Here is a 27835-nt window from a genome sequence, read left to right as displayed (position 1 = left end):
TCTTTTGCCAACGAATTTCAAATCATCTTTTCAATGTCAGTTTGCATCTTGTGTGCAGCTAAGCGAGTTATTGGTTTGTATGCCAATTGCAAATTAAGATGGAATAAAAGAGGAAATAGAAGATTTGTATGCTAATCATAAACGAAAGGAGAAGTAAGAAAAAGAAAGTTCATCAACTTGCAAATTTGATATTTTAGCCACAAACTTGTTGTCATAACTAGCAATTCGCTGGCCTCGTAAAATGATGTGGCAGGTTGGATCCAGCCCCCGGGCCTTGAGTTTAACACCTGAGGTTGGTCGAGTCAGGTACTCAGGTCAGGTGCTCAGGTGCACATTGAAGGCCGACCAGCCAAGCGCCCATCACTGATGAGTCGTTCTCAGACATGTTTTCAGAATTAGGCCACTAACTATAGATTTATTGATTGCTTAATTTGAGATAACATATTTGTATTTGTATACAAACAACGTCAACGTTCCACAAAATGTCCTCTTCAAGAATGCGTTACGAGTACGGTATTTGTGACATGAGCAACGTTTTTCAGTACCCTAGTGTGAATATGTAGTATGGAGAATGTCCAGCATGTCTTTTCTTGTTTTATCTTACAACATTGTATGTCGTGTTGATTAAGGGTTTACAATGGAGATGGCTCTGGGCCTGATTATTTCCATTATTTACTATCTGGGAAAATAAATCCATGCAAAAGGTCAACAAGCAACCTGAGACATATTGAAATTGTTCTTGACCTTTACCTTAGTGACTTTTGGTAGTGCTTCATAATGATCATGTGCAGAACCAATCATTCCCTGCGGTTACTTTAACAGGTGGCAGCCTGAAAACGCATGCCCACTTAGTTAGGGAAGATCCAAACTACACAAACGTCTCAATGAGTTTATCAAAACGTTGGTTTGTTACTTGGTGTTAATGAACACAATTTCATTAATTCTATGTCTGCTATCCCCAAATAAATTGCTGTAATTAGTCAGGTCCAATTAACTTAGTTACACAGTCTCTCTCTCTCTCTCTCTCTCTCTCTCTCTCTCTCTCTCTCTCTCCCTTTCTGTTACTTTCTCTCGCAGATGGGCTCTGAGAAATCACATGCTTTTACTGCCTTCTGGTGCCTGTGTTCAAATCAAATTGACTTTCGTTCCTTGCCCAATAGAGAGTGACATAACGCTTGTAAAATGAAGCCTTGTTCATTTTGTGGCAGCGAAGGTTAATGGTTATTAAAAGGCTCGTTGTGTTGATGCAGCATCAGGAGCAGCTGGAGCAGAGGTGTCAACCCTGTTTTTGTTGCAGGTCGTATCATAGTTATGGATGCCCTCAAAGGATTGGCTACTGTGGTGAAAAGCACGTAAATATAATACAAACCCGTTTATAAACACATATTTGTACTAAAATAATAATAGAAATGATAATAAAACAAAGATCTTATAGTTTATGAAAACCGACAACATTTATGAATGAAACATCAAAGGTTTTAACATTTTCTTTTTAGTGTCAATTATTGTGCTATTAAAAACACCAATGAGATTGGTAGTAATTGCTCTGGCTTGGGGACGCTGTTTAAATGCATTTTTTGAAGTTGCAACAATATCAACCTAAAATATGACATTTTATGACAAAACTTCAAAAAATGTATTAGAAACCAATTCCAAGAACTCCCGTAAATTAAGATTTTTATTACAGCGCAAAGTCCAAATAGCTTGAACTGGTGCAGTCAGTCGCTCAGTAAAAGCACACGAAAAACAAACAAAAAACAACAACAAAAAATGTTACCGTAATATGATCGTTATAGTTATGACTGTAGTTACGTGTATAGTTTTATGTATTTATGAAATTAATTTATTTGTTATTGTTTAAAACTATATGTAGCCGGAAGTTGAGAAACGTCATTTCCATTGCGCGAATCTTAATCGTATATGGCGCGCCAAGGCAAACTGCGAGATGATTAATATGAGTTTGAATTAAAGACTTGGCCCTGTTTATAAGATTTAGTTTTGTAGGGTTGCGTCGTCAGTAAAAGTACAAATCTAACCCGTGAGGACGAGTCATCGGACATTAGCGATGTTGGCTAACTTAGCATGTAAATAGCCATTTCTGGTTTTCTTATACACTCGGAAGCCAGCCCGTGTGTACTTTGGCCAGTATGAATAGAACCAAATTGAAGATTTCTCGGGTGAGTTCACGTTGTTGCTCTCAAGATCGCCTTCACACTTGTAATCGTTTTTAATAGATTCGTTTTTTTTAAACAAGACGTCGTGTGCTAGACGGACGCTACTGCTACAAATCGGGTTCTGTTTTAACCTGCCTTTACGAGTGAAAAAAACCCAAACATGAACAGCATTTTATTTCTATTGTTCCCAGGTGGCAGCAGAAGGACAAAGGGACATATCTACTTTCTTTACCCCTGGAAACAAGGTACGTCTGTTTGATTTTATTCTGAAACATCAACGCAACTTTCTGCTTAGTTTCAGTTGAGGTTTTCAGTACCAGTTTATTATTGTTTTAAAACGGAGCCTCTCACTAGTTTGACTTATATTTTGCATGTAGTTTTAGTTTTTAAGACAAAAAAAGTTTTGTCTATCCATTCATTCTAATCTATTTGCTTGCTTACAGGCTTTGTCCACTAAGTTACCAGGTACAGGCGCTGTCCTCTGCAAGACAGACTTTCAGGTCCAAAATGCCAACGTCCTCCCCTTTGAAGCATACTCCCCCTTAAAGAGGAGCGTCCTTGGAGACATTGAGAATTTTCTTCCATCTGCTCCAGAGCTCCTTATGGTTCCCGAGACCCCGAATAGTCAGATGTTAATTTCATATTCTCAAGCTCATCAAGAGCTGAGCCCGGAGCCCAGGAGAGAAACGGCTTCTGTGTCAAAACCTGCCCAATTGTCCCCTGTCTTTCAAAGTCCTTCCTTTAAAGGGCTCAGTGTAATGTCAGACACCGAAAGGGAGAGCTGTGGCTCATTCAAAAGACTCATCAGTCCTTCTGAAGAGATGCATGAGGCCAAGAGACCAAGAACTGTTAACTCATTGGAACACAGCCTTAAGAAAAAACACAATCATGAGGGAGAGACCTTTACCACCATAATTGAACAGAAGGTGTCAGAAAGCAAAAGCGCATTAATCCATGTGCTCACATCTGACAAGCAGGCTGACAGACTTGCCTCACAGACACATGTAGAGGAAGAAAATGCCCACTTAGTTGGAGAACCAAAACCAGCCTTGGAATCTTCAGATGAGGCTGTGGACAAACCAGAATCATTTGATAAGAAGCCAGCAGGTGTGCACCGCTGTATATAACTGTTGTGATTAGTACAATTGTTGTTGGAGGTCAAATTTGACAAGAAATAAGATACTTTCTATTTTCTTCCAAATAAGGTGACACTGGGATCCCGTCAGCATTTCCCTTGGAAGAGGATGTGGAGGAGATCTGGTTCTCAGAGCAGATGGAACCGAGTGAATGTCTTGTCCCCAAGCAGAAGCCCTAGTAATGCTACGCTCGCACTATATTCCTTACAGCCAACTATATTCGCCTCAAATGTAGTTTGCCTTTGGAATTCAGCCAATTTTTCTCTAAAGATTCCTTATGCTTTAGAATTGTTTATCAATACATCTAAAATAACGCATTATTTATTGTGAAGATTTTTAATCAAATTATTTAAAAATGCCATAGTTTATCCAACCTCAAGTTCTTGAGAACTTAGAAAATCCCAGCTCAAAAAATGCATGATGTGTTTCCCTTGAAATATTTGCTTTTTAGAGTATAGGTCAGAAAAAAATGTCAAGCCAATTGCAGCAACAACTGAATGCTCTGCATGTTATTTAAACATGCTAGAAACACATAAGAAGGTCAACTTTCAAATAAACTTTTGTTTATTTTGTGGCTTAACAATTTGACTAGTCTTTCAACTGTAATTGTTGCTTTCGACTCCTTACAGAAAGAGCACAACGTTCCGAAATTACGTTTGATCACCAACTCAGCTCTTACAGCTGCATTTAGCATAAATTAGCTAGCAGTCCTCGAATGCTCCATATTGGCGTGCTTGATTGATGTAAATACTCTTCATTCTTTGATGTCTTACACAGTTGCCGTTCCTACTAATAACATTGACCAAAATTAATGGGAAGAGACTTAGAGGTGGAAAGTTGTGTGTTGCTAAGAACAGTTCAAATTTAAACCAAAAAAAAAATGCTGATGTCAAAAATGTGTCATTTTAAATGTGTCAGAACAGAAATTTGTTATTTGGTATTCTATGTTTCTGTCTTTCACAAAGCAAAAATTATATTTTTGATTTTGATTTTTCTGAAGAAATGTCGCAGCACTACTATCAATAAACGGCAGTGGTTTCAGTGAACTTGTTTTTCTCTGCAGTAAGATACCAGATCACGTGATCCTCAATGGAGGTCCAAACAATCGCTATTTGGTTTTAAATGTGGAGGAGAGGCCTGATCAAAAAGTCCTTACTATCACGCACTTCAGATCTCTGCAACCCACCGAAACATGTCTACTGAAAGATGGATGGTATGGCTTGTGCATGAACTTTTACCTGTCCAACATGATGGTCATTTCTACATCTGCCTTTTTTTTTTTTTTTTTCGCAGGGTGATGACGCCTGTTGGTCGCGGTGATGTAATTCACCTGGAGGGTCGCGCTGACGCTGGTTCCTGGGTGGTGGACCACGAACAGGGCCTGCTGGTTTTACTTCCCGACTGTCTCGTGTCTGGCACCAGCATTTCCAGCTCCATCCGCTGTATGAGGCGGGCAGTGCTCGGGGAAATGTTTAAGGTCAAATGATATTTCACTTCAGAAGCAAAATCAGACTTTCATAATCTAAGTTCACAATGGCTCTCAGAAGGACAGTCGTAACTTAAGTACCACATTAATATATTTTTTTAATCACATCCTCATATATTTTTATTCTTTCTCTACCATCTATTGTCTTTCTTTTGGGGAAAGTAGAGTTTTGACGGCGGCTCCAAGCAGATGCTGAACGGCACCATCCTCCACGAAGTTTTCCAGAAAGCGGCCAAAGTTAAAGATTTCTCTCTGGACACTTTGTCGAACATGGTCGAGGAGGCTCTGCACAGTCCACAGCACCTTGGGGACATGTAAGTTTTGGTTTTTTCCCCAGGCAGCATGGTGGTAATGGCTAAAAGAAGCTTCATGAAGCACTGAAGCTTAGCTACTACGGTAATTGCTTTGCCCATTGTTCAAAGCTTCATGGTGCGTCATTTGCTTAATGGCGTTGTACAGAAGCCCAAGAGGTCAACAGCGTTGAGAATTATTTCACTATTTGTTTAAGAAAATGACATGAATGGCTGGTGGTGTTACTATCCATCCATCCATTTTGTAGAGCTGCTTATCCTCACAAGGGTTCACAGGCTTGCTGATGACTATCCCAGCTGACTATGGGCAGTAGGCGGGGGACACCCTGAACTGGTTGCCAACCAATGGCAGAGTACACCTAAGGACAATTTAGTGTGTCTAATACACCTGCCATGCATGTTTGGGAGTGTGGGAGGAAGCCGGAGTGGCCGGAGAGAACTCACGCAGGCTCAGGGAGAACGTGCAAACTCAGCACAGGAAGGCCTACTGCCCAAAGGTAGCTGAGATAGAAAAAGAAAATGCCAATTTATTTTCATTTAGAAATAATAGGTTTTTCCCTTTAAAAAAAACAAAAAAAAACATCATTAAGCAATCGAATCAAGATTTTCCTAAAGAGGGAAAATTCAACTTTTTGCCGCAGGTTCCATTGCAATAATGGACAATGCTTGAAAAATGATTGCTGTTTCACACATGTCAACAGCAGCCCGAAATCCACAAAATGCGAGCTGACAGGCAATCGCTATAACAGTTTGAGGCAGTTTTATATTTACAGTGCGCGCCACACCATCAAATCACTTCTTGAAGCTGTTAGGTGGTCCAGGCGACCAGTAAGGCTTCACATGTCATTATTTACGAGTCTTGCCCATATGAAGCGTGCCTCCATGCATGCTTCGTGGACACACCCCTCCCGCTCGTCATGAGCCTCGGCACATTTTATTCCATCACCCCAGCAAAGTATAAAAAGAGGTGAAAGTGAAAAGTGTTTGTTGTGTGTGTTATTTTTCGTGTGCGTAGGTACAGTTTGGGTGTAACTCAGGATGAGATGAAGCAGGGGCTGCATGATTACTTGCCTTCATTGGAATTCTGGGCAAAGGAATATCTCAGCTCGCCGACATCGAAAGCCATCAGCCTCAAAATGTGACTATACTATATTGCATTCATTAAAATAGTTTCTCCGTGCGAATTTTTATTTTTAAATGCTCGATTCCTCTTTTAAATGTGTCTCTTTTTTTTGTTGTGACTTCAGTCCAAGCAATGACGGGCTGACGGGCAAAACGCAAGACTTGGCCACCGGTACGATTGCAGAACTGGCCGACATCGAAGAGAATGTGTGGTCGCCGCGATTTGGTCTCAAAGGGAAGATCGACTTGACGGCGCGTGTTCGTATTCAAAGGACCCGAAATGCAAGCCACAGATCCTCGGAGGTGATGACCATCCCTTTGGAGCTGAAAACTGGGAGGGAATCTAACTCGATTGAACATCGCAGTCAGGTTGGTATAAAATCATTTGGCATTCAGATAACGGTGTGATGGAATAGGAGCGGGAAAGAACTACATGTATCTGGATATAATCCGTATAGGGGCATAATCGCTGCAGAAGAGAAAGCGTAATCATTATTATGGACTTAAGTAGACAGACCAGTAATCAGCAGGTTGCCCGCAAGCGGATTTGCGGTTTTCATGCTACAGCAATAGCAGTAAATGGTCGTTTAAGAATGACAGCAGGTGCTACCGTACTAATCAGCAGACTTTGTGTACTGCGTTCTATGCGTGCGCCCTGTAAAATTTCCTCCGGAATAAACTAGAAAGATTGCTTTGGTGTTTGTGAGATACAAGAGTGGGAGCGGTCACAGCTCCTAAGAAGACAAATAGAACATTTTCTTCTATTTTCAAGAGCGTGTGTGACTACTTTTGTCCCAATAATGTACATGATTGTGTTTAGGCCTGTCACTAACGAATCTTTTTAAAATCTATTAACCGATCTATTCCATCCTATTGCAACCTCCCCGCCTTTTATTTTTTTAATTGTAAAGTTGAACCACCATCATTCAAAAATTTTTGGTTCTGAGGAGGGTTATTATAAGCCTTTTCACATTAACATATTTATATTCTGTGTTCTATTTGAATATGGAATGTTGATTAAATCAATAATATGAATGAGTGAACAAAGACAACCACACACTATTTTCTGTTGTCTTCCTGTTATTGCTTGCATAGTTGTGAAAACAGTAACACTGCTTCATTCAAGGGAGCTCTTTAGAGAACCGATTTCAAACTCCAGTCCTCGAGGGCTGGTAACTTTCAGACGTGGATAATACATAACATGGAAATAGTTCATTTGTTTTGTCCTTTCAAGATGTTAGAATGACTTCTATCCAGGTAGACAGACAACAAATGAGATGAACTCTTCTTTAATGCAGTTGAGTCAGTGGTACATCTCCCTCATTTATATTGTAAAACTGTAAAGAAAAGAAAATACACCAAACAAAGTCTCTCTATTCAATATCAAACATCACTGTAACTCAGTTACTCAGGTAAATCCCGTATGCAAGAATTAGAAATCTTACATAAATGTACACAAATTACATTTGATTAAATCAATCATACTTTTACATCTGAATTACAAATGCTATTCATTTCAATACAAAATGTTAATTAGATGCAAATGAGTACTTATCAATGTGAAGTGTTTGCATATGTTCTCATCTACCAAAGGGAAATACAAGGCAGCACTGTGTAACATGCTGAGGATGAGAACTAACATTTACTATCATGTTATCCACAGTCACAAGCTGTTCGATCAACAAACAAACTATTTTTGGGCATATTATCATAAATGGCAACATTCTTACACAGAAAGCACAACTTACAGACTCGTGGACCAGAATTCTCAGAGAGACAGAACAATGTGTGATTTGCTGACAGTGACTGCTCTTAACAGAAGCCACACTGTCCTTCCTCACTACAAAATGTAATATCAACAGTGACCAGAGGCGGCGCCAAAAACAAAGATCAAGCCAAACAAAGCACACACAAAGGCTAAAGTAAATCAGTTCTATTTCGAGTGCGGCCGGCGGTTGGGGACCTCTGCTTTAAAGGATGATAGAATTTTAGTTGACCACCAGATGTCGCTATTCTTTTTAAGAATTAGGCCTTGAAACTTCAATCTTTTTTGGCACAATTGGAAGTAAAGCCTGATAAAGTCATGCAATATTGTCAATATTCCAGGGGTAAACCTGAGTTTCAAGAAGGTCTTTGCGTAAGTGCTCTTTTTTTCAGATTTTTTTTTCAGGGTTCTACTGTGGTTTGCCTTTTCCACTTTGCAACAATTGTACATTATTTTTGTCACTTTTTTAGACTCAGAATTAACTCAAATGTGTGATATTCCCAGTTTTAAGGGCTGAGTCTTTCTCCCTTGTCGTCAGTGCAAAGCTGCGTGGATCTGCAAGACTGTTCCATGGCATAAGCACGGGTCTGGCGAAGCTTCAAGGCGTATCGTTTTAGTCGACCTATTTTTAAAGTTGACTTACCAAACTTGGTCTTTATTTTCCGGCCCTGTGTTGGATATTTTTACAAAAAGAGTGGTTTAAAATAACAAAATCATGTTTTCTTGTCTGTGCCAAGGTGATTCTGTACACTCTGATGACTTTGGAGAGATACAATCCTGCAGCCGGTTTCCTGCTTTACCTGAAGACTGGAAACTTGCATCCTGTTGTGGCTAGCCACATGGATCGCAGAGGTATGTGAGGTGCCTTTGAGACTTACTCATGTTACAAAATTTTACAATTTTCCCAACAACATATTCATGGATTATGTAGCTATTATGCTGTCAGGAAGACAAAATTGGTCTTGCAATTTTTTTTTTTTTGGGGGGTGGCTGCTTAATGGGGTAAACGCTTTAGACACATTGGAGTTGAACTCTAGTCCTCAAGGGCCGGCATCCTGCATTTTTTTCCCCCTGGTTTTCTCTCCCCAACGCACCTGATTCAAATGATTAGCTTATTAGCAAGCTCTGCAGAAGCTTGAAAATGATCCTAATCATTTGAAAGGTGTGTTTGAGCAAGAGAGAGTCCGAAAACATACCGGCCCTCAAGGACTGGAGTTTGACACCTGTGCTTTAGAGTTACAAAATGTCTGATAAAATTCCATCAATATTTATCATGTCATTTAAATCTTTCTGTTTTTTTTTTTTTTTAGAATTGCTGAAGCTAAGGAACACTTTGATTCATTACGTACACAACTCCCTGCAAAAGGGTGTGGTTGGAAGTCGCCTGGCCCGACTTCCTGACATAGTGACAGACAAAAAGACCTGCCAATATTGCTCTCAAAGGAGAAACTGTGCTCTGTATGAAAGGTACCCCAGTGCATGACACCATCCATCCATCTTCTTAACCACTTGTCATAAAATAACAAGTTTCATTCTCTTCTCTGTATCTGGAATGGCTTCTTCCGTCAGGGTATTGGAAGGTACCTCCAAAGATATCAATGATGAATTTTTGCAGCTGGAGACTGGTCACCTGACCGCCACGCATTTGGACTATTTTGCACACTGGCTGCTGCTCTGCAGTCTTGAGGCGGCAAGCATGGAGGCCAGAAATGGCCGAAAACATGTGTGGCTCCAGACGCCTGAGGAAAGGTAACAAGGCACCTGTTGTTGGATCCAGTTCCTAATAACAATATTTTAAACACTCAGGTAAAACAAATGAATCATTACCTAGCGTCTATAAATAGATAGCAGAAGTCTTCAATGTCTTGTTTGTACTTTACTTCCCATCAGTAATAATTAGACAGATAGATGGGTCCAAATTGACTTCTTTTAAGTTTTTACAAATAAATAGTCACCGTAATTCCCCAAATATAGGATTTTTTTCCCAAAAATGAAGCCCAAAATATCAGGTGTGTCCTGTAAACGGTAACTTAAAAATAAGATTTATTTATTTATTTTAATTCAAGACCGTTCGATTAAAATTGTCCTGTCAGCCACATAAGCCGAGTTTTGACGCACAGACGTGTGTTTTTATATTGGCCGTATTCTTACTTATATAATAACCGAGCGGGTTAGAGGGCGTATGTCAGTTGGCTGTTAGCAGTCATTGCCTGTTGCAGCTAGCAGCAGTTTGTTTTAGCTGAGGTTGTCACGGCATTATTTGGGGAAAGGGAAGAAAAAAAAGTGTACAGACTGAACCAATGTTCGAGTCCATCCTTGTTCACACACAGAAACGTTACTAAAACAAAGATGATCATGCAAAGGTTATGATGTCTCCAGCTGATTTAATTGATTCAGAAGTGCACCTGCTAGAGAATATGGAAAGGTATGCCATTTGACTTGTTTATTAATTGTGGCCTTTTGTGATCATGCACAATCATAAACTTGGTGGAACACGGATGGTGCACAATTTCGAGTATTTATGGCAAAAAGAACCCGAGCCGCATCGCGAGGTTAAGGAAAAACAACTGTTTCAAGCACATTCAACGTTACACTGGCGAGGCGTTTCCTGCCCGCTCACAATGTGGAAATTCTGGACCACTTTATGTGCAACAAATATATTACTTAAGGTTATAAACACAAGAAAATGTGAAGAATTTACAAAGATGATATTTATTCATTTTTGCTATAGTTTTTACGTTGTCGCCAAACTGTTGGTGCTTCCTATACACAGTAACATAGAACATGTCAAAATTTCACCCTAAAATTAAGGGTGCGTCCCCAATACACAGGTTGATCCTATGTTTGGGGAATTGTTGTACTGCTCCGTCGATTGGCTGGCCTTTAGTTGACGGTCACTGACATTTTGGTTTCAATTTCTAATAACTTGCCCCTAGCGAAAAGAAAGGAAGTTGCGTCGGGAACCTACAGCTCATCTCTGCCAGTGTCCAGCGAGAGGGCGTTTTCCTTCATCGTTTCCAGCGGTCTAATGAGACGCACGTTGTTAGCGGTTGCGGCCTGGCCAGCGGAGATCGCGTTGTCCTTAGCGACCAGCGAGGTCGTTTCATCGCCCTAGCAACAGGCTACCTCTGTGATGTAAGCAAGACATCCATCAGTTGTACCTTGGACAGGTGAGGACCAGTGTTGCCATAGTGACCTTCATCAAACTTGCTTGAAAAGTAACTTAGTTTCTTAAAGGGATAGCGTGTAAGATTTTCATTTTCATTTTCATTACGTACAGCAGGAGGTGCTGCTGATGCTGCATTTACCATTTTCCGTAGCTATTTCAAACATGACCGCCTCCGGAGAAGTGCCACCCCCCATGTAATGTAATTTAATGATAACTAGACCTATGACTATGTTTAAAACATACTGTTGGTCATTTAGAACACATTCATTTGCAAGTTTTTGACATTTACAATCATTATTTTTTTCCTTTTTATTGAAAAACGGTCTAAATGTTACACACTGTCCCTTTAACTCATAGGTGTCGAACTCCAGACCTCGAGGGCCGGCATCCAGCATGTTTTCTGGTTTTCTTTCCCAAACACACCTGATTCAAATGATTAGCTAATTAGCAAGCTCTGCAGGAGCTTCAAAATGATCCCAAACATTTGAATCAGGTGTTTTTGATGGAAAAATTTTGAAAACATGTAGGATATCGGCCCTCGAGGACTGTAGTCCGACACCTGTGCTTTAACTGATTACTGGCTTGAAAAAAGTGTGCTTTAAAAAGTAACAGTTACTTTAATAGTTACATTTTGCAGCTGGTACTTACCACTTTGCACTTAATTTGAGGTGATGTTATGGAGCCCCATTGGTGCCAGATTATGAAAAAAAAATCTCTATTTGCACTAATCCATACGAGCAGTTTAATAATCCGTTTGCTTAGTGCAAATATTTTTTACCCTGGAACACAGAACTAAAATAATTACCAGTAATTCAATATATAAATAGTTATATACATCTGGTACTTGAACACATTTCATGAAACCTTGATTTATTTAAATAATGAAACATGAATGAATTACTGGTGCCTCTAGTTGGCGATAAGTGGTACTACATGGAGTAAACATGGTCCTTCATAGTCATGTTACCTACATTTTGAAACGTATATTAAAGTAAATAATAGTGATTTGAAAAAAAAAATAATACATTCATTTCTTGACTGGGAATTGTAAAGTGTTAGGTAATGTATGCCACTGGTAAAGACATAGTGTGAAGACATTTAGCTTGACCGGTATTACTGGTGAAGACATATCTAGCTCGCCTACTGTACCCATCTTTACCGTTCAGTACATGTTATTCATGCATGGTCTGCAGTGAAATAACAACTGACTGTCTATTGCAGGGATGTGTCAAAGCTCAGTGGGGAAGTGTTTCGATTGGATGCAGATGAAGGTGTGATGGGCCTCAGCACTCACCTCACCAACATCTCCAGGCTGATGGAAAGCAGTCAAGACAGGTAGATTTTCACATTTAGCCAGTCCTATCTTTTGTCCTTTTGAATTGTTTCTACAAAATGGATCACCTTTTGTGTTCAAAATGAGCAGTAATCGTCTGAGAGAGTTGGTTGTGGATCATCGTGCACCGGAGTTTATTTCCTGTCTCAGTGAAGTTCTGCCCAGAGATGCCAAAGACACAGTGGCAAACATCCTCAGAGGTTTTTCTTTTTCCTCACAGTTGGACTTTTTTCGAAGCATTAAAGGCCTAGTAATTTAGTGCTGCATTTTAGTGCTGGTATTTATTGTTGTGTGATTAGATCAAACTGTTCAAGTGAAAGTCTGATTATTATCTCTGTTTTTGAAAAATCCTGTTTACTTTCATGTGTTAAATGTTTCATATAATACCCACGTAAATGGAGAGGAAGCCGGAAGTGTTCTCATTTATGTGATTTAGCCATGCACGTACCGGTATTTGCAGGTCTCAACAAGCCCCAGAAGCAGGCCATGAAAAAAGTGTTGCTGTCCAAAGATTACACATTGATTGTTGGCATGCCGGGCACAGGCAAAACTACCACCATCTGCACCTTGGTATGTTTCTATACCCACAAGAATAATGAAGAAAATACCTCAAGTCTCAGAATGTCCTTACTTCTCATTCCTCGTAGGTTCGCATCTTACACGCGTGTGGCTTCAGTGTGTTGCTGACCAGCTACACACACTCTGCGGTAGACAACATCCTGTTGAAACTTAAGCGCTTCAAAGTTGGCTTCCTGCGTCTTGGCCAAGGACAGAAGGTTGGTCGTACCTTCTGTGATGAAGGGAAACACGCTCTTGTTGGACTGTACAAAGAGCCAAATTCATTGACCAACATATTAGAAAGCTAAGAACTTTTTACTCAATACAGGTCCATCCAGACATCCTTCCATACACAGAGGAAAGTGTCAAGAAGAAAGGCGTTCACACACTGTCGGACCTAGAGCGGCTTTATAATAGAGAGGTTGTTTTTCTGAGCTTTATGGTTTCAGACCGATGACATTTTTTAAGCTTTTTATTTATTTCTCATCATTTTCCCTTTTTAGTTGGTCGTGGGAACAACTTGCATGGGAATCAAGCATCCCATTTTCACAAGACGCCGCTTCGACTTCTGCATTGTGGATGAAGCATCACAGATCAGCCAACCCATCTGCCTGGGCCCGCTTTTTTACGCCAGCAGATTTGTCCTGGTCGGTGACCACCAACAGCTTCCTCCAATTGTACATCATCCGGAAGCAAGGTACTGTTTGGGTACTCTAGTCTACTCTTTGTTTTTCGTTTTAGCTTCATGATTCAGTCTTAATCTGAAGGTACCAGCAAATCTAATTGAATGCATTTTAATTCTGTACAAACAATGCACCTTTCTTTTTGAATTAAGAGCACAGTAAGTGGAACATGAGACAACCTATCGGTAAATGGCGTCATGGTGAATTCTTGGCAAAACGTATACTTAATTTTGTGACGTTTTATGAGGTTTTTATTAGTGGGACAGGTTTCTTGAAGTTGAGCCAGAGATAAAACAGATCATATTACACGTTCTAGTGTGTCTTAAGGAGTTGCTATAATTAAATTTGCTTCGTGATACCACCGCACACAGAACATTCCAAAATTAAAGGATAGTACTCTGACATAGCCACTTTCATGTATAAAAAGTTTTTTTTCATCTCTTTAATTACTTTGATGACTTATGTATGATTAAGAGTTTTAAAAACACATATTGCCTCTTGCTGTCAACTGAAAATGTCATTGCGTGCTCAGATAACAACCAATCACAGCTCAGCATGTAAATGTCACTGACAAACCCAGAAAACACTTACTTGAGGTTTGAGCACGTGATGTTATTTGGAGTTATCAGTAGGTGGAAAAAAATGTTTTTTAAAGGAGTTAATTGTACATGAAAAATGTTTAGTTATCAAGTGTGTTTTTTGTCCTAAAATACTTTTTGCTGGTTATGGGGTGCTTGGCTGCAAATATATTTCACTGGGGTTACATAATTGAAAAACTAAACAAGACTATAGAAAATTTTATTCAAAGAGATTCATTCAATACGTAGGAATGAAAACTTTCGGGATCCTATGGACAACTGGTTAAGATCAGAAATACCACCTTTCCAATACAGTTAAATTTTTTTAACAGGTCACTAGGGATGGATGAGAGTCTGTTTAAGCGGCTAGAGTGCCATAGTGAAGCGGTGGTCCACCTCAACGTCCAGTACCGCATGAACAGGTACGGCTTACCTTTTGCTTGCGCGAAGGACGCAATGAAAGTTGGATATGACTAAGACCAAAGATTTATGTTCTCCTTCAAACTGTTAGTCCAAATAACTGTTACTTACAGGCAGATCATGTCCCTGAGCAACTGCCTGATGTATGACGGGCGCTTGGAGTGCGGCTCAGAAAGGACGGCGTCGGCTCTCCTCTCGCTGCCCTCGCTGACATCTGTCCAGTTGGAGCTCGATTCCCTCCTTGCTGCGCAACCACAGCAGGATCTGGACTGGATACGGGCCGTGTTGCTACCTGGCAAACCTGTTTGCTTCATGGATTGCTCGGTGGTATGTCAAAAATGTACCTCGCTTCTGGGTGAAACGTTACCTAGTGTGGCCGCACATGTAGCACATACCGGAAATCACCATTGTACATTGCGATCATTACGTGTGTTCAATGATGTCTTCTTTCCTGGAAGGTGCCAGCTTTGGAGTCCGTAGTACAAGGAGGCATAAGCAATCGGACCGAGGCGGCCATCATCCACCTCCTTCTGTCACTCTTGATAAAAGTATTCCTGTCGGTCACATGACACCAGGCCTCTTGTCACGTTTCTCGCCACCAAACACGGGCTACCTTTTTTTTTTTTTAGGCCGGCTGCAAAGCCTGTGACATAGGTGTCATCGCCCCATACAGACAGCAACTGAAGACTGTTGGGGCTCTGCTGCAGTCATCTACGTTTAGCGGCGTGGAGGTAAACACGGTGGACAAATACCAAGGACGAGATAAGAGTGTCATCGTGCTGTCCTTCGTCAGGAGTACCACCGAAGAAGAAAACGTACGTTTTTGTTTTTGCGCCCCGTGAATGAACGTGACCTGCAAGTTGACCCATTTGTCGGTGTTCAGCTAGGAGAGCTTTTGAAGGACTGGCGCCGCTTGAATGTTGCCATCACCAGGGCCAAACACAAACTGCTCATGGTGGGCTCAGCGTCCACGCTCAGAAAATACAGCCCCTTGGAGAAACTACTCAATCATCTGGCGCGGGAGAACATGATATCCTTTGCCCTCTCTCTGAGAATGTTGTGTTTTAGTTGCTCCTTTATCATGACGCTAGATTTAGCAACACTTTTCATAGTCTTATTATTGAGCATGTGCTGCTTGGTATTCGGAGTTCAGTCAAAATGCGTTTTCAAGAATGAAAGCATTTTCAAGAATTATGATCAAAGTCGATATGAATGAGCTACTGCCATCCCAAAAGCATGAACCTTTTTTATGCATATACTGTATGTAAATTAGGGATGGATGGATGGTTGTTTTGCAAATTAAATTAGGCCATACTCTGCAGCTGACAAATGAGACTAACGCTCCTTTAGTCTTTATATTAGGCATTATTTGATTTTACAAATTTTGCAATAATCTTGTCTCAGTCTCATGAGACATCTCATCTGATAAATTTATAAAATTGTCAATAAAGATTTTATTGTTCAGTTACAGTAAACCGGGGACATTTGTATCGATTATACAGAAGCCTCAGACAAGGTGCATAAAACGCTCACAAAAAAGTTGCGATATTCAGTTGGGTGAAATTTCAGGATGAACATAAAATGTGCAATAATCTTTGCCGGCGGACATTCTCTAAACTTTTGAATGCGCATATTTGTTTCAATACTTTATGCCCAACTTAGTCTGCCAACAAGATTGAATAGTAAAATTCACAACTTCCCCAACCATGCACTTCTACATTAAACACTCTTCCTGCAGTTCTTTGCTTCCTTAACTAACTGCACATAATGCAGCTACCACCATCAGCTCACAAGGCCTTACCCATGATGCTCCTGTGATCACATCAGCATCGATTGACTGCCGTATCGTCTCACAGTGCAGCAACTCAGATGTCGTTGCAGTACCTCACATCTTCAGTTAAATATTATATATTTGTGCAAATGATATCACGCTATTGTAGGAGTTATTGTATAGTTGTGCTCACAATAATGAGTCATTGTGGGTTTTTAGTCAACTAATTTAAAGGGGTAATTTATGTTTTTTATCTTTAAACTGTCTTCTATGTTACCTCAAATAAGGTGATTTTATTTCAGACCTAGATACATTTGATGTTGAATAATTTGTACTGTATGATTTGATTTGATTTATATAAAAACAATCCAAATAAACAGCCCAATTCTGTGATCAAATTACATTTTGTGACACAGAAACCGCAAGATGATATATTTGGAGATTAGATGCTTAACAGACGAAGCGCAATAAGAAATGACATACTTTTGGAACTTTAATCAGTCAAACATCTTGTGATGATTCTACACTTGCAATCAACCTGATTTTTACCTTTTTGCCTTTCTTTGTATTTTTGTGATGTGAGCTACTTTCCTTTTTTGTGTTTTGTTGTTTTTGAATAATAAAACTTGTGACGAATGCATATATGACCAATGAGACTATGTGATGTGAATGAATGCACCTCGATAGTGTAGTACCATACAACAATTCCTTTATATATAAAAAAAAAAAGTGCTGTTCTCTGCAGCTGTCTACAGTTTGATTGTTCCTTGCAGCATGGTAACGCTCTTTCCTGCTATGTTGAGTCTTCCGTCTTCTCTCAACTCAAGCTGTAGCTCCCCACCTCTCCCAGAACACTGGAACGCTACAAAGACATCAGGACAGCAACAGAAGAATGTCAACATTGTGAGGTGATTATGACTAAATTGATGGCTGAATATGAAAGGATTTTGTACTGTTATATTAATGACCATGCATTTTCTTCTTTCCCAGTTCTTTAGACCAGTAGCTAGCCAGGACAGTGTGTGCAGAACCTGCAAGTGCACAAGTCAGTGTCATTTTTTGAAATACCAAGCATATAAATCCATTTATTTTGTCAGCTGTCATAATAACTGATCATTAGTAAGAATCCTAACCAGTGACAGGATCCTCCGGAATTCCGTTCCAAGGAGCAAAATATCTAGAATAGAAGTCATATCCCTGCTGGCAATCTGAAGATCCTGAAGTCAAGCAAAGTCAAGCAATTTACTCTGGAGAGGATGGCTAAACCCAACTTTTACGGACTTTGAAGTAGGTTTTACACCCAAATTGGCAACAATTAATCATCAAAAAGTTGTGAATTCATTAGAAACGCCTACGCTTGGACAATCCAATACCATGATTATCAGCCTTTAGTGAAATAAAAGCACATACAGTATGTTACAAAACTCTCATTACACACTACTGAACGTCACCAAAATATGCGCATGATATGCTAATTTAAAACACGTTTTTTTTTTTTTTAACAATGATATGAATGCAGTTTTAAGAGTATTTATTTGTGTTTGACAATTTTGTATTATCTCTGTATTGCATCATCTCTAAAGGACAGAGTTTATGGTGAATTGGATCTCCTTGGCTTGTGTCAGAATCCCCAACATGGCTGGGAGTGCATTTCTAAATGTTTGAAATGGTAAAAGATTTCACCTTGCTGCATAGTCATAACTAAATTAATTAGACCATAAGTGGTCAGGTCAGGTTTTGGGATGTGAAAATACCTTTCATGGTGACTATAAGGCCTGTAACTCGTCCACTCTTGTCGCAGCTGAGGAGGGTGTCAGGGTTGACTTTAAGACTGGTGAGCACTGACCTAGGAGCACAAACTGCACTTGGTTAGTGCGTTCAAAATTCTATGTGTGTATTGTAATGAATGTGTTTGCGTGAGTGTGTGATTGGAACCTGTCGCATGTGTCTGCCAGTCGGAGCAGTAGCTTCTTAGTGTTGGAGCAAAAATAAACATCCTGGACTGGATGGTCTCCTACTGAGGCCTGGGTGACGTATGATGGGGACATGGAAAAAAAACCTACACTAAGCTATCATTGTTTTACTTACCTTGATAAGGTCTTTAAATTGACCAGGATCCTAGAGTAAACAAATAATAGTGTTTAGCATTTGATATTTTCATTGTTTTATAAAAAAAAAAAAGTTGTTACTCTGACACAAATGATTTACTGTATGTTACAGACTCACTTAATTTTTCATTTGTTTTGATTACATTAAACTTCCATCCATCCATCCTCTGACATTACAATTATCTTTTGTAATAGTGAACCTGCTTGGTGGGAGGGTTGAGCGGAAAATCCATCACCAAATGATCTCCCTGCTGTACAACAGTCAGATGTCCACTCCTCGTCTCAAACATCACAGCAGAATTCACATTTTCTGAAAGTTAGGAAAAAAAAAACATTCATTATAAAGCAATGTAGCATTTGTGTTATTGGAATTTTTCTTATGACCACCACAGAGCAATGCATGTTATAAATAATTCAACGTTATTGTGAGTGCTAGAAAACTGCCTACTGGGCTAATTGTGTCACTAATGGTGCAAAGAGAAATGAAAAAAGGACTGTACGCATGTGTTTGAAGAGCACAGCAGCAGAAGCCAGGGTAGCGTGGCCACACAGATTGACCTCCGTGGTCGGTGTGAACCAACGGAGACGGAATCTCGAACCTGTCCAATGTGAAATCAAATCATTGAATCCTCTAAAAGTATCATACTTACAGTAATTATAGGAATACCACCTTTTGAAAACAAAAAAAAATCCATTTCATGTAAATAAAGAATACTGTACCTACTGCTTTTTACAAGTAGCTTCGTTACATTTTTAGTTAATACTGTACAGTATTTGATTTTTTGCTTCTGACCCTTTGTGAAATCCTCAGACGGCTTGACTGTGCTGACAAAAACAGTTTCTGATAAGTTCATCTCCGCTGCGATCTTTTGATACAAATCATCATGCAGCTCCTAGCAAAAACAAAATGCAAAATACCACATTGTGCAACAACATTATTAAGATATGTACTGAAACAATCCAGGTTTGCGTTAAAATTCTACAAATGAAACTTTCTGTAAATTTCTACTAGCAATCGAATAAGTTTAGCTACTGTAGAAGTTTATCTTTCGTGAAAATAACTTAGGTGTTTTGCATTGGTATTGTTACTCACATGATTTAAAAGACAAACAGCTGCTGGGTTCCCCTTAAATGGTAAACTGGTAAAGGCATCCACTATAAAAATCGGAATGTCCATCGTAAATGTACAAAAACGATCCAGCAGAGCTTTTATACCATTCTTCGACTTTGACCCTGGCTGTTTGGTCTCACTATAGGCAGGATTGCCACACGCACAAAGTGCATCTTGGCTATTTAGTAATTTCTCATGTTCTGTAGTAGAATTTCCAAAAAATGTATTGAGATAAGTCACGTTGTAAATGAGAATCATGTCGCAACACACCAACAAACAAATGTCATATGAAGTGTATAACCAGTATCCTGTACTGAAATAACAATGATTCTGTCTGATAACTCCGATAATAAATTTAACAAGCCTAAAGCATCGGTTTAAAAAGAACACAAAGCTAATGTACTTGCAGGGAAGCATGACCTTCTGCTGCATGAATGGCAGCAGATTTATTGATTGCACCATACAGTGAAAGAGTATTGTGCAGCCGGGGCATGGAAGATACACCTGGGTTCGATGTTTGGCCCAAAAAAATAATTAAGCGAAATTAAAATCTAATGCTGTCATGCGTCTGCGTGTTCATTTTATTTGCTAAATATATCGCTGTTGTATAATAATGTCAATCACGCAAAAACTCAGAAACGTTTTACGGTTACAAGGAAAAAAACAGTTTTAAAATCACATTCAACTGTTTACAATAGAGTTTTACTGAAATGCTTAACTATTTTAAATGTCTTTTTAAGTGTCCACTGAAGCGAAAGAAAGTGAATGCCACAATTTGAGGCCGAAGACTTCAAGGGTGTTACTTCAGTTCCTTATTTTCATGTCGTAATTTAACCGTTTTTCAATACGTATTTTTGAATTGCAAGTATGTATTTTTTTTTTAGTTTTAAGTTTTCTTGTCAGGCGATTGTTAAATATGTACAGGTTATATCTTTTCACAACATGTTTTGAAAGGGGCAAAAAATACATATTCAGTACGTTATTCGGTATTGTATTTACACCGTTATTTCAGGCGTGTGTTCCGAAGTAACGCGATAACACAGCAGAGTGGTGAAGTAGCAGGGTAGTCAAATCCAAGTATCGTGAGAACATAGCGTGAGGGCGATTACAGGAAGTTTCACCTGAGGCTTGCTGATACACGAAAGAAGACACCGGCTGCACAAAACGTGATTGTGAGACAATTTCCCCCTTTTCAAACTTCTAAGCGAAAGCTCGGTTAGCATTAACAGGCAACGCCAATTTTTGATATACTTTGACAGCGCATTGGTGGTTTTTAATTGTGCTAACTCGCGTTGAACATTTGACCGCTGTGTTAGCCCAAGCTAACAGCTAACGCTCCGGAGCTAGCATCGACACATCAGATACGCGTTAGTCAAGCGGTGACTCCAAATGTTTTCGTATGTTATCAAAGAACAGTCATAAACTGTGAAAGTGACGTTTCGCTTGGGGCGACTGGAGAGGCTTTCTCTACAACGTCAGCCGCACAGAGACATAATTGTGCTGTAAAGTTTAGGCAGTTGGTGTGCTGCTTGTTGTTAAGGTTTCCATTGGAACTTCGGAGATTTGCTTAAACCTTGATCACCTTGTTCCGAGGAGGACTTGTATGCGAGAACGGTATCAACCTGCAATTTATTTACTTATTTGTCAACTTGATGCCACGCAGCCAGTTAGTATACATTTGAAATGAGGATTGGCGTGTCTGTAAATTACAAAGGACAGTTAATTATAGTACACACGATTGTTTTTCAACTGACCTGAGTATTTGTCACTTTTGGTGCTCAAGACGACATGATCTGTGACTACAATTAGATGTATTCAAATGATATATATCAGGATAAATACCAGTAACATGTTTCTTTTGTGCTTCCTGTGTGTCAGTGAGGATGTCTTCCAATGAAGAAGGTTACGTAGTGAGGATCAGAGGTCTTCCTTGGGCCTGCACCCAGAATGAAGTGGCCAGCTTTTTCTCAGGTGAGATTGAGCACACACACAAGCAGAGAAATGGGAACTTATCCAATTGGAATCCAATTTAAATTGTGTTTGAAGAGCAGCAATTTACAACAGAAGTTATCTAAAGGTACTTTGCACATGAAGTATACAGAACTGACTCCATATTGAACTGCAATTGCAATTAGGGCTGGAAGAATACGTCGTCAGGCAAGGTGATTTATAAAAATAGGTCGACTAAAAATGTCTGCCGCGAACCACCGTCATAACCATTTTTGTGTTGCTGTTTTCTACACTTATCTTTTTTGCAGATGCATGCCACGGTGTCATGATGGCGGTCACAGAAATCTATGCCCACAAAACAGGATATCACAATATAATTCCATAATGACCAGATAAAGTTATTATGATGTGTATAATTAGGTGGTTATCAGAAATGGTAGTTGGTGTTTGTTGACCATAAATGGTAATCGGTGGTGCACTTATGTTAATCACAATTACTAACTGTTTAGCAAATATTGTTGCCGTCTAATAATTCAATATGTATATATGTAAACCATAATTTTTATTCTGCTTGTATTCTAGTTTTCTATTTATTTAAGATGCACCAATCTGAGCAGTGCTCCCAATTTTGATGGATACCTGCTGTACAATGCATGAACAGCATTACAGCTGTAAAGGCATTCTATTCTGTTGGTATCCACTCAGTTCCACCTTAGTAAATCCAATGATGAAATGCACTTATAAATAAATAGGTTAATTGATCAAAATGTAAGACTTTTGGGGGCGGGGCAGGGGGTGGGGGTACATCATTTGATGGAATAATGGATTGATAGGATAATTGATTTCAAAAAGATTTGAAAGTGACAGCCCTAATTGCAATATTCAGGGTGAAAACAGTCACTCTTTTCAAAATGCGTTACTCCAGCCCTGTTTGCAGCTTCATAGTTAAATGGTTAAATCGGTGTTTTTCTAATCCTTTTCTCTGAGGAAACGTAAATACATTTGTCGTGTGCAGACTGCGACATCATAGGCAAAGTCAACGGAGTGTGTTTCACCTACTCAAAAGAAGGCCGCCCCAGTGGGGAGGCATTTATTGAGCTAAAAACCTTGGAGGATTTCAAGAACGCTCTTTGTAAAGATCGCAAATACATGGGACACCGATACATTGAGGGTAAGGAATAATTGTGCACGCATTTAGATGCTCCACTCGATTGTTGTTTTCGAAGTTATTTCCGAGCATGTTAAGTTTTCTGCGTCCGAAAACAAAACCTTTGACTCTCTTTTGAACTGCCAACTGTGTGTTGGTATATATGTCAGTGTTCAAGTCGAATCGTAGCGAGATGGACTGGGTGCTGAAGCGTAGCGGCCCCGCTGACTATGACAGCTCCAGTGGCTGCATGCTGAGACTCAGAGGCCTGCCCTTTGGCTGCAGCAAGGAGGAAATTGTTCAATTCTTTTCAGGTGCGTCAACGTAATATACTCTCATTTAGCTGTCGCTTATTGTTTTCCCCATCTCAGAATGATCCTACGTTTCCAAATCAAAGTCCTTTGAATTTTGTACACCAGCATTTTGTAGTCCAGCAAATATAGTTTGTGTAATCATGTTTCTTGTTTTTTTCCATGCAATGTAGCTCATGATTACAAGAAGGTTACCGATAAACCCGACTGAGCAAACGCTAAAGCTTGTTTTTAGGCGGGATTGCATGTCTGCATATGTCTGTTCTTATGGTAATCTCTTACTGTTCACAAATGATTTACTGTTTATGTATAAGCTATATTAAGTAGGTAAAACAATGGAATAGGCCGGGCTCGATTTGGATCGGGGGGGGAAACGAACGATGCATGACACTGACCTGGGGTCAGCTCCGGTGCCTGTTCAAAAGAAAGCGACAGTACTGCAAATTGTTTTATGCAAAATCTACAAAATACACATCATGAAAAAGTCTACTTGTTTGGTTGTAGCGCGGTTCTAGAGCACAATGCTCTTTGCGTTGAATGGCGCCAAAGGTTGCGGTTAGGTGAGTGCCAGTCAATCCCGCGAGACAACAAGTGACCCCCTCTTTGACGTTTGCTGACTCCAGGCCGGTTTTTGTGTCATTCTCCCCCCTCCCGGGCCTATTCCACAAAGCGCAATCATGTCCCATGCTTAGTTTGAATGCAGTCCTGTTAAAGCTGTACAGCTTGGGGGCCCTCATGACTTGTCTTCCAGCTGAAAGCTCCAGTGGGTGTTTGTCTACCTGCCGACTTATGTATTTGTGTGCTTGGGTTGAAGGGTTGAGAATCGTGCCGAATGGGATTACTCTGCCAGTGGACTACCAGGGGAGGAGCACAGGGGAAGCCTTCGTGCAGTTTGCCTCAAAGGAGATAGCAGAAAAGGCTCGGGGGAAACACAAGGAAAGGATAGGGCACAGGTGGGACGGGCGGCAAGGGGGGACGGGGCTGGACTGGGTTGGGGCTTCTTCTACTCTAGTCCATACTCTACTGAGTACTGAGGGATGGGTCCTGTTACATTCTCTTGCCAATAAGGGGAGGGTCTGCTAGAATAATGACAATTTAAAGTGGGGATGTCATACAATGAAATGTGTACAAGTAATGTGTGCTCAGCTCTTACTTACTGTTTTCATATCCTACATTGTAGTTCTAGTGTAATGGGGGCATTGGGCTTGTAGCGGCAGTTTGCTGAGTTTCAGGTACACACATTTTGGCCAGGTTGCTGCCAGCTAGACAACTGTTAGGCATATCTGTCTTTTCTGTGTGTATCTTTCTGTGTTATGTGTGCTGGCCCGCGTCCGCCATTTCCGACCCTCCTCACCCGCCCCCGCCCGCCACTCTCCCCGCAGGTACATAGAGATCTTTAAGAGCAGTCGCGTCGAGATCCGAGACTACCTGGACGAACCCCGGCGAGTCATCGGGGGCCAGCGGCCGGGGCCCTACGACAGACCCGTGATGGAGGGCCCCAGGGGAGGATACTTTTCCTCGGGTCCCAGTCGCGGCAGCTCGCTTATGGACTCCATGAGGGGCGTGGGGGGCTACGGGGGAGGTGAGTAGCTTTGACGCACGGCCCTCGCGAGATTTGCTCGAGGCGCGCGCCACAACTTGGACTTTGACTGGGAAGTTTCCGACAACTGTTTGTTTTTGCGCCGCGCGTCCAGGTTACGGGCACACTTACGACGGCTACAACGGATTAAGCAACTATGGCTATGGAAACTGCATGTTTGACGATCGCATCAGAGATGAGCGAGGAGTAAGAGGTGAGATTTGCCCACTTGGTCCTTTTGACCGGCGCCGGAAGGAGTACGTTTTCAAAATGCAATTTTAAAGTTAACCAAAACAAATAAGCGCTTGAAAATCAATATGCCCACCGCTGCTAAAATGTGATTCATATTTGATAAGCACCTGAAAATCAATAGGCCCACCACTGCTAAAATATGATTCATATTTGATGTGTAAATATAAAGTTGTACATTTTTAAAGTAGTGTTTTTTTTTTAAACTAATATATCGCTCATTTTATTCATTGATTTAGTTCCACACACGGAATGAACAGTAAAGACTCATACATTTGCATCTTTCACAGTAGAGAGGCAGCTCCGTTGGGGAAAAAAGTCTGAAATAAAAGAAAATGTGAAGTTTTTTTTTTATTTGGAATGTAGGGCCATCTGGTGGATAAATTAATGACCAAAACCATTTCAAAAACAAGCATTTCTGAATGACAGTTAAAACAAAGCAATTCTTTCGATGCACTGGCTAATAAATCTCTTCAAGCATTGCTTTGCCAATCAGATTAGAGATGGTCATATCCACTATATTTCATCTATGTGTTGACTTCAGAATATCAGTTCTTGCCTAAGTGTGTATTTGTCGCTAGGCAACAATTACAGTCGTCACTCTGAAGGAAGCTCAAGTTACCATGGCGGTGGTGGTGGCGGCGGCGGCGGCGGCGGCGGCGGCCATTTTGTCCACATGAGGGGTTTGCCTTTCCGCGCCAGCGAGATGGACGTGGCTAAAGTGAGAAGACGTCGGCAAGATGCTCTGCTGGCGTTGTTGAGACTTTTCCTTTCCTTTCCAGTTTTTCTCACCTTTGAACCCGCTGAGAGTCCACATTGACATCACCCACAACGGCAAACTGACAGGAGAGGCCGATGTGGAGTTCCGCACCCACGAGGACGCCGTGGCCGCCATGTCCAAAGACAAGAACCACATGCGTATGCCTCTTGGTTTTTATTGTATTTTTTTTTTGAAACAGCGGAATTGAGTGAGCTTGACCTTTTTTTTGTTTTGTTTTGTTTTTTCTTCCTCCCCACAGAGCACCGCTACATCGAGCTCTTTCTCAACTCCACAGCCAGCGGAGCTGAATCAAGTGCGTGGTGGGGACATTTTTGATTGATTACATTTTTTTTAATGAATGCTTTTTTGCTTTTCTTAGGTCGTGGTGGTTACTATGCTAACTCGGGAGGTGGTTCACGGAGCAGCGGGCTGCGAGGCGCATACTGATGATGTCATCGCGGGTTTCTTTTCTCTCATGTCCGTCAAGGGTCACATTGTTTTCCCCAAACGAATCCAACATCTGTTTGTTCTCCACCTCTTTTTCCTGTCTAGCTTATTTGAAAATGTATACAGCACAGTAAATGATCATAGGTAGCCCAAGACTGAAGAGGGGAAAGGTGGATGTGAAATCATTTCATTTGGGCTGCACTGGCAAGATCACTTACTGCCACAAAAAACATTAGGCACCGAGTTATACTAGTACACGTGCTAAAGTTAAAACGTTTTATTTGGGTATTTGTGAAAATGGAGAAGCATTCCCTGAGCAGTTGAACTTAAATCTTGAACAAATGTCAACTTGACTTTGGGTCTTTTCCCGGTTTTGGACAAAAATCTGGCGTTCAAGATCTTACCGGGACGCCTATCAAGCAGAATTCTACCATTTGCAGCTTTTGTACATTTTGCCCAATACATTTTGGTTTTAATTAAATAAGCCTTTCCGTTTGTTTGTGTAGCCTACATTGAACTGGAAAAATATCCCTGACGGTATGTCGGGATGAGTCAGCTTCATGATTTCATGTCGTTGGAAGGAGCGTATATTTGGTTGACTTAGTTTGCTTCAACTAAAATGAGCAATGGTATGTCACTCATGGCAAATTTGCGACCACCAGAAAGTACCTTGGTTTTAATGAATAATCTTTAGATTGTATGCGATATACTCGTCACAACATGCACACGCCTCAACACTGACAAGACACATCCAAAGCCATCTCAAAAGAATCAAATCGTTTATGTTGCTGCAAGCACGGTTTCTTATTGTCCTTCCGAGTTGCGATGAGCGTGTCATCGGGAAGGAACTTGAGGCTTTAGGCACAAGGTGACAATGGCACACCTTCACTTTGGAATTCTATGCGATGAAGTCGATGAAAGCTCCATGTGTAGTTAGCTGCCCAGCGGGGAATGTTGCCACAACATTTAAACACCAAAAAAGATGAGCAGTTTCCCAAGCGACCGCATCAACGCAAAGAGGTCAATACGTGAATGGAGAATGGTGCAGAGTTCTTTGTAAACACATTGAAAAATAAAGTAAACAATACTGTGTCCTTAATTAAACTTGGTCTACTTGTTGCAAAACGAAATTTGCTTGAAATAGAGCAATGAAAGGATTTCGGTCACAATCAACGATTTGTCGAATGAGCTGCCCTGTTGCAAGCTATGGAACGTTGTCAGATTCAGTCAATTTTGTTGCAAACTATGGAACGTTGTCAGATTCAGTCAATTTTGTTGCAAACTATGGAACGTTGTCAGATTCAAGTCAATTTTGGTGGGTTTTCAAAGTAAGATTTCAAACTAGGCCAAGGGGATCGATCCCCGTCCGTTTTGGCCATATGTAAAACTAACAAAAAACGTGAACCTTCCAGGGGAAAAGGCCTTACTAAATATGGTCACTTTAAAAAATGAACAAAAAGAAACAAAACAAAAAACTCCTAATTATACATTGATGCTCTTTTTCCACCAACTAAACAACTGCAATCGATTTTATAAGAACAAACACTATACACGGTTGTTCAAAACACAATGTCTTTTTACATAATTAAAAAAAAAATGACCTCTTGTATTAAGTCGTTTTTTTCAGCAGCCAAAAAGACCATCTGAAGTAAGATGTTTGAAAAAAA

At 40.4% G+C, this 27835-nt stretch overlaps 3 protein-coding genes and 1 long non-coding RNA gene across 7 annotated transcripts; 2 read left to right on the top strand and 2 right to left on the bottom strand.

Annotated features, from left to right (window-relative positions):
• Positions 1 to 1920: 1920 nt before the first annotated feature.
• dna2 (DNA replication helicase/nuclease 2) lies at positions 1921 to 17185 on the top strand. The gene is made up of 25 exons (XM_088413622.1): positions 1921 to 2177; positions 2366 to 2419; positions 2618 to 3281; positions 3380 to 3488; positions 4374 to 4523; positions 4604 to 4787; positions 4962 to 5110; positions 6123 to 6245; positions 6355 to 6598; positions 8732 to 8846; positions 9305 to 9461; positions 9564 to 9743; positions 10931 to 11164; positions 12385 to 12498; positions 12587 to 12696; positions 12957 to 13066; positions 13144 to 13272; positions 13383 to 13475; positions 13558 to 13751; positions 14648 to 14737; positions 14849 to 15062; positions 15194 to 15283; positions 15365 to 15550; positions 15619 to 15768; positions 16503 to 17185. The coding sequence occupies exons 1-25, from the start codon at positions 2148 to 2150 to the stop codon at positions 16551 to 16553; spliced, it is 3924 nt and encodes a 1307-aa protein (XP_088269748.1). The 5' UTR covers positions 1921 to 2147; the 3' UTR covers positions 16554 to 17185.
• On the bottom strand, positions 7335 to 14997 carry LOC148424681 (uncharacterized). Of its 3 annotated transcripts, XR_015865446.1 has the most exons (4): positions 14847 to 14997; positions 13128 to 13286; positions 10963 to 11122; positions 7335 to 9733 (listed from the first exon to the last, which is right to left on the bottom strand). It is a non-coding gene; the product is annotated as an uncharacterized LOC148424681 (long non-coding RNA). The 3 variants fall into 3 exon arrangements; XR_015865447.1 differs by lacking the exon at positions 7335 to 9733 and having other exon boundaries at positions 10359 to 11122; positions 13105 to 13286; XR_015865445.1 differs by lacking the exon at positions 7335 to 9733 and having other exon boundaries at positions 10359 to 11122.
• Positions 17186 to 17198: 13 nt separating the features above from the next.
• Positions 17199 to 20171, bottom strand: LOC148424679 (phenazine biosynthesis-like domain-containing protein 1). Its single transcript, XM_088413623.1, has 10 exons — positions 19708 to 20171; positions 19408 to 19507; positions 19115 to 19213; positions 18815 to 18924; positions 18595 to 18624; positions 18442 to 18530; positions 18261 to 18352; positions 17640 to 17723; positions 17475 to 17537; positions 17199 to 17368 (listed from the first exon to the last, which is right to left on the bottom strand). Exons 1-10 carry the CDS (start codon positions 20155 to 20157, stop codon positions 17256 to 17258), a joined length of 1230 nt encoding a protein of 409 aa, XP_088269749.1. The 5' UTR covers positions 20158 to 20171; the 3' UTR covers positions 17199 to 17255.
• A 609-nt stretch (positions 20172 to 20780) lies between these two features.
• hnrnph3 (heterogeneous nuclear ribonucleoprotein H3 (2H9)) lies at positions 20781 to 27775 on the top strand. 2 transcript variants are annotated; one of them, XM_088412470.1, is made up of 11 exons: positions 20781 to 20897; positions 21604 to 21696; positions 22691 to 22846; positions 22993 to 23136; positions 23948 to 24086; positions 24516 to 24715; positions 24828 to 24926; positions 25543 to 25682; positions 25744 to 25879; positions 25981 to 26034; positions 26101 to 27775. In XM_088412470.1, the coding sequence occupies exons 2-11, from the start codon at positions 21609 to 21611 to the stop codon at positions 26166 to 26168; spliced, it is 1224 nt and encodes a 407-aa protein (XP_088268596.1). In that variant the 5' UTR covers positions 20781 to 20897; positions 21604 to 21608; the 3' UTR covers positions 26169 to 27775. The 2 variants fall into 2 exon arrangements, with proteins under 2 accessions (XP_088268596.1, XP_088268597.1); XM_088412471.1 differs by lacking the exon at positions 22691 to 22846.
• The last annotated feature ends 60 nt before the right edge of the window (positions 27776 to 27835 follow it).

This window comes from Hippichthys cyanospilos, chromosome 4, assembly GCF_059441005.1.
Source record: "Hippichthys cyanospilos isolate Australia breed blue-spotted pipefish chromosome 4, RoL_Hcya_1.0, whole genome shotgun sequence".
NCBI classification, from domain to species: Eukaryota; Metazoa; Chordata; class Actinopteri; order Syngnathiformes; family Syngnathidae; genus Hippichthys; species Hippichthys cyanospilos.
Note: the sequence above shows the minus strand (reverse complement) of the source record. Positions and strands in the feature narration are given on the sequence as shown.

What these genes read in the sequence shown, in the direction of transcription:
- LOC148424679 (XM_088413623.1), bottom strand. Translation starts at nt 20,157, where the DNA reads ATGCAGCAGAAGGTCATGCTTCCCTGCAAGTACATTAGCTTTGTGTTC. An exon ending in GTCTGAGGATTTCACAAAGG is followed by an intron (nt 19,214 to 19,407) that starts GTCAGAAGCAAA and finishes CACATTGGACAG; the next exon opens with GTTCGAGATTCCGTCTCCGT. An exon ending in CCTTATAGTCACCATGAAAG is followed by an intron (nt 17,724 to 18,260) that starts GTATTTTCACAT and finishes GCTTGACTTCAG; the next exon opens with GATCTTCAGATTGCCAGCAG.
- dna2 (XM_088413622.1), top strand. Translation starts at nt 2,148, where the DNA reads ATGAATAGAACCAAATTGAAGATTTCTCGG. An exon ending in ATCAGTTGTACCTTGGACAG is followed by an intron (nt 11,165 to 12,384) that starts GTGAGGACCAGT and finishes TGTCTATTGCAG; the next exon opens with GGATGTGTCAAAGCTCAGTG. An exon ending in ATGGAAAGCAGTCAAGACAG is followed by an intron (nt 12,499 to 12,586) that starts GTAGATTTTCAC and finishes CAAAATGAGCAG; the next exon opens with TAATCGTCTGAGAGAGTTGG.
- hnrnph3 (XM_088412470.1), top strand. Translation starts at nt 21,609, where the DNA reads ATGTCTTCCAATGAAGAAGGTTACGTAGTGAGGATCAGAGGTCTTCCT. An exon ending in AGATGAGCGAGGAGTAAGAG is followed by an intron (nt 24,927 to 25,542) that starts GTGAGATTTGCC and finishes ATTTGTCGCTAG; the next exon opens with GCAACAATTACAGTCGTCAC. An exon ending in CAAAGACAAGAACCACATGC is followed by an intron (nt 25,880 to 25,980) that starts GTATGCCTCTTG and finishes TCCTCCCCACAG; the next exon opens with AGCACCGCTACATCGAGCTC.